Consider the following 8,595-nt stretch of genomic DNA (forward strand, 5'->3'; position numbering starts at 1 on the left):
ATGGCTGAGGATAAAAAACCTTTGTTGACAAGATAAATAAAGTGTTGGCAAAGTGTGAAGGACTTACCTTGAAGGATCTGCTTTTCTCCTAGCGGGGGACCCTATGTCCTGTCACAGTGTGCAGTGCGGAAATGTTCCAAGCTCTGGAGGACCTGGAAGCCAGAAGAGATGATATGGTGCTGGTGTCCTACCCCAGATGTGGTGAATAAGTTGCTTTCTGTGATCTACGATACTGTAACTAATGAGCTGACACAATAAGAAGGAAAAACAACTGAATATGGGTTTATATTGTGTGAGGACATTGGGCATTGCTACTGTAGCTGAGGGCAGCAGGGTTTTGTCCAGCTTTATGTTACTCGAGCAGACTGCTTTTTAATATGGTTTATGTTTCTGGAAAGAAGTTTTGAAACTGTTTTTTGACTGAAGAAGTAAGACTAAAGCATACTTTATATATATATATAGCAGTGACACAAGACAACTTTGCCAGTATGATAAAGTGTATTCTGGAAAGCTTGTTAGTAATGTAATGTAGTGTAGTGTACAAAAGCAATAAAGTTATGCATTAGACTTTTTAATGAGTAGAAGGTGTTTGCTTGCAAAATTGTAAGCTGTTTTTTGGCATTATTCAATATCAGTGTTGTTTTTTGTGTTTTGTTTTGTGACTGCAAAATGGTATTGAGTCAGAGGTTTGCAGAAAGGAGGAAAGGTGCAACAGGAGCAGTGAAAAAACCCAAACAACCCACTACTTGATTTTGACCAGTTTTAGTAAATGTCAAGTGTGACATGGTTGCTTACAAGAAAGGGATGGGTTTTGCTAGTCTATGAAATCCTCCCCCAAGAATATGTTTCTTGTTTGAAACTTAAGAAGCAGAAGCGTCTTGGGTTGTTGAAGAAGGTTGTTAGAGAAAATGTGGGTCCAGGGAAGGATTTAATTTCATGAACATGGTCATGGATGCAATTTGTGCTCTAACCAGGGTGTCCTAGATCAAGGTCTCATTCAGCACACAGAATTCATGTTGGCTGGTGAGTTCTGATCTGGAAAGAGACTTTTGTATGTTTAGGAGTGTAGGAAGTATGCCTGTAATGCTTAGGGTGAATTTACAGCATCTGTGAGACAGAACACTGAACCAATAGAAAGAGAGGGAAAATACAAAAGAAGAGAGCAAGTACAAAATATGAAATGTGCACCTTTATTTTAAGGATCCCATAATTCCTTTGGGTTCTTGTCCAGCAAAATGCTGGACACTACAAAGACCTAAAAGGTCATTGTCACAGCTTAGCTTTGATTTCTCATCGAGTTTGGAAGAGTTCAGACATGGAGCTGTGATGCTGATTGACTTTGAGGTTTAGTAACTCGGTGAACCTCTCCTGCTTAGGGAAAAGGATCAGTAGATAAAGATCTCACACTGCTAATGCTGGGCAGTTTGTGGTAGGTCAGTGTCATGGTTTAAGCCAGTAGGTGATTTAGAGACTAGGAATTTTAGCTGTATCAACTGAAGCTTTTTGTTAAAATTTGTATTTGTGCACATGCAGTTAATACTGGGCAGATGAGGACATGGATTTGGAAACAATGCTTTTGGCTCTGATCTGTATATAAATGGAAGAATTATATAAATCATAGAATCATACAGTGTATTATAAGTAAGTATGATTGGGTGGTATATAAATGCAATATTCTAAGACATTGTGAAATGTGCACACATTGTATAAACATTACTGTACTATACTGACATATCAGCTTCTTCCATTCAAGCATCCTGAGGCACTTTGTGTAGTATGGGGTGGAAGTTACTCTGTTCTGGGAATAACTTTCCACTAAAAGCATGAGGTTAAAGCTGTTTGTATTGCGTGTTCCCTGCTAGTGCCTCTGGCAGCTGTGTTCACAGGGGACTTTCAGCGTGCAGGAGGCGGCAGCTCCGCAGCTCCATCTATGTGGGCCCGGTGGGAAGCCTTCCAAATCACCTCCCCATAAGGATGCAGGGAGGGTGCTGCGGGCCAAGGTGAACACACTGTTCCCTCGCTTGGTCTTGCCGGCGATCGGCAGAGTATCAGAGGAGCAAATGTGATTCCTGGAAACCTCGTGGAAACAGGCACCATGGCACAGCTCCAGGAACTGTCCACAGGCTCACACTGGAAGAGGATCCAGTATGGGGGGGGGGGCTTTGCTGCAAGATCCCTTCCAAAGGGTCAGAAGTGGGGAGAATGCAGGTGTCCAGTGGGTAACAGCTCTTCTAGCACTTGTTCTGGTGTGCACTTTGTAGAGACAGCAATAGGCACAGAGGACAAGTGTTAGCAGTGATATTGAATAGGTGACTGTATTCTGTCCTTGACCTAGGGCAGTAGAGAGAGGCAGGTGCTGCCCTTTGCAAAATGAGCAAAGCTGCTTGCTCGCTCCTTCCCTCTCCTATCTAGAACCTTCCCAGGTGCTTCTGCAAAAGACAGGAAAGCTCCTGTTATTGTCTGGTACTGTTTAATGAACATAGTAAAACAATGTTAAGTGCATTGTTGATCTACTTCTGCCCCCTTACCACATACCGGTTACAAGTGAGCCCTTGGTCACAGTTAAGAAGCTGCTGAGGATCTCATTAATGGAAGGCATTATTTTATTTATAATGAGAACTTCATATTTGAGAACTTCAATACTATTTGTCATTTGATGACTGTATTATGCTGAATTAAGCCATGTAATGAGAAGGCTCTGGGATCTTATATAAACCTCTGCTATGTTTCATTTTGTTCTCTGGGTTTCTTAGTGCAGGTGTGAACTAGCTCATCAAGATTTTAAGTGTTTTGATATTTACAGCTCTCCAGAGTAAACTTGTGAGCACAGAACTACCATTTATTGAATGTGGAGATACAGGTAAATACCAGGTTAGTGAAAAGAAGCTATTGAACTACTTAAAGTCTGTTGTTTTCTCTCTCCTGCACCCCCGCACACAAGTTATTAAAATGAAGTCATGCAGCAAGTAAAAATATTTCTCCTGAGAGGGAAAAAATGATAATCTGGGATGACTAATGCCTTTTGATTAGGGGCTGTTTCACACAAGCGACTCTCACAAATCATTGCTGCACTCATTTAATAAACCTGTTCTCACTTATGGTTCTGTTTATTTCTAAAGAGATGAAGCAGATTCCATCTCCAAGGATTTTGGCAACACATCTGAATTATGACTGCCTTCCCAAGTCTGTTTTCAAGAACAAAGCCAAGGTGGGCTTTTTCCTTTTTCCAAGAACAAGCCTCATCTCTCTGACAGTGCCAGCATGCAGAATTGATCTGGGACCACATCCTTTTCTTGCACTCAAGCAGGTCGCACTGGGGAAAAGCAGCTTGGAGACAATGGGAGTCGTATGATGCCTAGGCTAGTTTAGCACCCTCTATGATTTATAGTAGCCTTAGTGGTGCTGTAGTTGACATAAAAAGAACAGATCTAGAGGCTGTTGCAGTGCTCAGAAATGGCTGGAGTGTCACACTTTCCTTTTTTATATTACTCTTTTCTATGCATAACCATAGTGGGAATCAACGTAGCAGCAGTATCTCTGGGACATTGGCTGTCTTCTTGCAAAGAATCACACTGTTAAAACTTCAGTATTCCTGATACTTAGTCACTGATCAGTGAAGGATACATAACACTCTCGAGATGTATTGCAGATGAAGGAAATAACTGGTTAAGGTATGAGGATTTGTTCCATGTTTCACTGGTATTTCACTGTCCTGTAAGAGACAAGAAAAAATATAAAGTGTATAGCAAAAAATTTAAATATGTATAAGGTGTTTTCAGAAGTGTTCATGCTTCTCTGAGGATTACAGTTTCTTAGGATTTCAAGAACATTATTGCCATGCTTTGAAAAATGGGAGATGTTTGTAACAGCTGCAGTTTTCTCAAGGAGAGTCGAACAGAGGTTTTTCTAGCAGAGGGCTGGCAAATGGTTGCTTACAGCTTATCCCAAATCTTATGGGATAGTATTCAATCACAATATTACAGTTTTCCCAGTTGCTTCTTTCTACAATTGCTTCATGACATAAGCAAATCTTGGAAGTTGTAAGAAGATCTTTATTGTGTTCATGTCGTAGGTTTGTTCTCCATGCCTTAACTAATAAAGTATTTTGTAGCCCCCAGTATATTATTGATTGCAGAATGTTTGGTTATATTCTCATTTTGGTTGCCAGGGGAAATAAGTGATCTAAACTTGTTGACTTCTTTCTCCCACTCCGGATACTAGTGTTGTTTTGAAACCCTAAAGATACAGCTGTTTCATTTTTCCATTTCCACAACAATGTGCCAGGCATCCCCAGTTACAGCTCTTGGGATGAGTTCTTCTCAGAGTTCATGAATGGGAAAGGTATTGTTGCAGTTACTGAATGTATTTGAAGCAACATCAGAAAAAAAGGATAAAATTAAAAACAACTAAATGGGGCCGTTGGGAAAACAGCTGTGTCATAATTAGTTTACTGATGGCCATATGTCATGATAAAGGAGGCAGCTGAATGCCACAATGGGGAAAATGTCCAAAAGATTCTTTGCTTCTGGGTATTTTGCTCTTCCAAGCAAGGGTAAGGTAGTTGCATGGCAGCTGGACAATAGCATTGGGTCAACATTCTGCCACTTAGTGATGAAGGAAATGCTACAGATCCAAAGTGTTAATAAAATGACAGTTTGATGACTACTGTTTCTGAACATGAGGCCAAACACCTCATTAGTAACCCAGAGTTTGGGTTTAGACCGATGTCTGGCTTTGGATTTTAGGAGATGTTTAAATGACAATAAATAACAGATGGGAAGCACTTGGTTAAATTAATATTTCTGTGTGGAAACTGTTTACCTGTAAAAAGTCCAGAGGAAGCCTCTGTCATTCTGTTGTATGGTAGCACAGAAAGGGCAGGCTGTTCCATTCCTTTGCATGGATGAGAAATAAGTACCCAGTAAGAAAAGAAAGTCACGATGATGCTTTTTTTTCTTCTTGACAGTCAGCTGGGGATCCTGTTTTGATCATGCAGTCACCTGGAACAAACACATTGAGGATGAGAATACTATGATTGTAATATATGAAGACCTGGAAGAGGTAAAGCAGTTGCTATGAACTGACAGGCAAAACACATCTGAGCCCATTACTTGAAATTTGCTGAAATTAACAGGAAAATTCCATAAACCTGTGTTTCTGAAAGAGCAAAATCAAGTTGAATTGAGAGACAGCTTGAGTCTGGCTATACAAAAGCTGAGCTCCAGCGTAATGCAGAAAACACGGTGAAGAAAAATGTATTGTTAATAGATGATAGCAATGCACATCCCAAGTGAGTAACTCCTTTATTAGAGTAAGCATAATGCATGTTTCCCTTTCACTGTATTGCTTTTAGAACCTGACTGCCAGTGTAAAGCAGATAGCTGAGTTCTTTGGAGTTTCTCCAATGGCAGAACAGATGCAGTCCAGACAGGGCCACTTTCCAGGCAGTGAAGGATAAAGCTCAGGAGATTCATGGTGCTGTTGGCTCATTTCTTTTCCGCAAAGGCAAATTTGTATTTTGCCAGGATGGTGAATGGTAGCACTACATCTTGAGCAGACAGGAGTTTGGGTCAGTAGATGGTTACATACAATTTTCAAGGTTGGGAGTTGTTTAAGAAATGCACTTTAAGAAATGCACTAAGAAATTCAGGACACTGTCACTTGATTTCCTCACAAGGGCCAGTATTTTTGTTAAAGCCCTATATGATATGATAAGCAGAAGTGCCCTACATGTAGGACACCTTCAGTCATGGCATGCAGTAAGAGTTTATTTTGGCTTCTGTGAGTGCTGGGGATGGCCTGGCATTGGGTCTACAGAATGCCTCCGTTGATTTTTCTTCTTGGGTTTTCTAAATAGCCCATGTCATTGCCTAGGAGCCTTAGTCAGCATGTGGAATCCAGACACTACACAGACTGAGCTATGTCTTTTACCCATGGATCAAGCTAGAGCTGTAGACTCAGATAGCCTCAGACTGTGGGCTCTCCAAAATCTAAATTCAATGTAAACTGTACCTTAGGGGAGCGCACAAAGCTCTTGCTGTTAGAAGCCGTATCTCTGAACCTTCTGGATTGTTTTCACAAGTGCTGGTCATCTTACAGTCTTGTGCAGCTGTACAAGGCACATGCCAAAGCTATGAAGGCAGACCAGTAGCTTCCTATGTTTACTTTATGTTCATATTCTATTGAGGACACCAAGCAGAAGGCAAACATAAGAGTTTCTTTCTTGAGTCAGAGATTTATTTTTTTTTTCTTGCAGACTCCCCCCCCCCAAAAAAAAAATCCTGCATGTTTTAAATCATGCTCCTTGGTACTTACAGTCAAGGGTAATATTTTACTTTTCTTTATATAACAGGTGGTGGAGACTGGAAAAATCTTTTCACTGAAGCTCAGAACCGGGAAATGGATGCCAAATTCAAAGTGTGCTTAGAAGGAACTAAGCTGGGAGCAAAGTTAAAATACAATGTATACTGCAAGGTCTGAATCTCCTTTATGGAAAAAACCTCATGTTCAGGCTGCTTTTCATTCACTTTTATGAAAGAAGCAGAAACCAGGACAATTTCTGATTAAAAAAAATTGAAGATGCATGCAGTTAGCAAACCTGTTTCTGCTGGCTTAACTTACTCAAGCAACCCTTGCTTGTGCAGTTAGTATCATTGACTTCATTGGCTTTTCTTAAATGATCTGTAGTTCTTTGGCCTCACTTGGTTTTTATCACTGATTTTTAGCTGATAAGTAATTTTACGTTACCTGATAGAATCCTGTGTGGAATATATGTATGAAGTAGTTAAACCTACTGAAATCACTGGAAATATATTTGATACATTGGAAGTAATTTTCCAAGAGATTTTTTTAAAGCAATCATAAAGTGTCATAATTTTAATTCTTAATTTCTACATTCATAGTATTAATTTATAATGTTAGTTTCTGAGGTTCATAGTATAAAATGAAATTTCAAAAGGTCATGTTGTAGTTGTGTCTTTTGCTACTTTCTGTGTGCTGATGAATGTGAGAAAAAAGTAAAGGAACTCAGTGGTGGAAATTTTCTTCCCCTTTTGGCAATAATAATTTTTTTCCTTTGATGATGTGAGATCTCATCCTGAGCAGCTGAAGGAATTGCCTTGGATAGAACTTGCTCATGGAGGTTGGAGTCCCCCTCCTGGTGGTGGCTTGCTTTGTTGCTTCACCTCAACACGGGGTTACTCCTGGGAAATTGAAAACATATGTTGAGAACACCAGGTTTTGTCCACATGATTGTTGAGACTCCTGATCTGTGGAATAGAGAAGCTCTCACTGAAGCAGGTTTGTTGCAGGATTTGTGACCCTGAAGGGGACACACGCTGGAGCAGTCTGTTCCTGGATGGCTGCATGGAAGCGATCCACACTGGAGCAATCTGTTCCTGAAGGACTGCACCCCATGGAAGGGACCCATGCAGAAGCAGCTTGTGAAGAGCTGCAGCCTGTGGGAAGGACCCACGTTGGAGAAGTTGGTGGAGGACTGTCTTCTGTGGGAGGGACCCTACACTGAAGCAGGGAAAGAGTGTGAGGTGTCTTCCTCTGAGGAGGAAGGTGTGGCAGAGACAATATATGATGAATTGACCAGAAACCCCATTGCCCATCTGCCTGCCCTGCTGTGGGGTAGAGATAGAGAAAATTGGGAGTAAAGTTCAGTCTGGAAGGAAGGAAAGGGTGAGGGGAAGGAGTTTTTAAGATTTGGTTTTATTTCTCATTTATTTCTCATTATTCTACTCTGATTTGACTGGAAGACTACAGGTTACCACAGGTTAACTTCAGTGCATAGTTAGGAACATCTTGTCATTTTGTAGAAGAGGCTCCCTCTAAGCTTTCTTTACATATTCACTAGAAAAAACCAGCAGCATTCCATGGCGACTTGCTTCATCTGTACCTTGCTGCGGCACTACGTCGAGATCGTAGCTAAGCAGTTAATAAAAGGATGTTCAAAAGGCTTTCTTTGAGGATGATGTTGAAACAGGAGCACTACTTCCTGTGAAAGTAGGTTGCCTGAATTAATGAGAGATCAGTGGTAGCCAGCCTGTCCACTTAAACCACTGTATTTCTCAATTTAAGATAAAAATGAAGTATTCCAGGGCAGTTCAAGAGGAAATCCTATCTCAAGATGCTAAACAGGCTACTCTTAGGTTTTTACACCTTTTGACCAGCGAGGTTATTTAAACTGTCTGTGGTGGTTTAGCTATCTCAGGGAACATTTTATAGGTGACATCCTTAAACTCCTTCAGTTTCATCTGCACATTCTTCTCAGCACATACTCAGTAATTGCCAGCGAATGATAAGCATCAAGTGTGTGAGACTAGTGAGTGTGAGGGGTGCCTGATTTTTTTTGTGCAGCTTTCTGTGTGTTGTAGTTTTGATTATGTTAAAAATGATGGGGGGGGGGGGGGGGGGGGGGGGGCGTAACAGGGAAAGGAGCTAGACATAATGTCACCAGAGACAGGATTTGTAGCTTCCTCAAGCACTTCAGCCATTCTGGATGAAAAAGCACCATGAAGTGCTTTGAAATGGTGGCATTTAAGGTCAAATCCAGTAGCCCACAATGACTTCAGATAAACTAAACAGAAG

At 40.9% G+C, this 8,595-nt stretch overlaps 1 protein-coding gene across 1 annotated transcript; it reads left to right on the top strand.

Annotated features, from left to right (window-relative positions):
* Nucleotides 1-23: 23 nt before the first annotated feature.
* SULT6B1 (sulfotransferase family 6B member 1) lies at nt 24-6,480 on the top strand (the record flags this gene model as incomplete). Its single annotated transcript, XM_034060768.1, is given in 8 exon segments — nt 24-201; nt 2,759-2,875; nt 3,120-3,207; nt 4,214-4,341; nt 4,967-5,061; nt 5,354-5,424; nt 5,426-5,505; nt 6,353-6,480. Coding segments are annotated over 8 exon segments (885 nt in total), but the record flags the coding sequence as incomplete, so codon positions are not given.
* Nucleotides 6,481-8,595: the final 2,115 nt, after the last annotated feature.

This window comes from Melopsittacus undulatus, chromosome 3 (genome assembly GCF_012275295.1).
Source record: "Melopsittacus undulatus isolate bMelUnd1 chromosome 3, bMelUnd1.mat.Z, whole genome shotgun sequence".
In the NCBI taxonomy this organism is placed as follows: domain Eukaryota; kingdom Metazoa; phylum Chordata; class Aves; order Psittaciformes; family Psittaculidae; genus Melopsittacus; species Melopsittacus undulatus.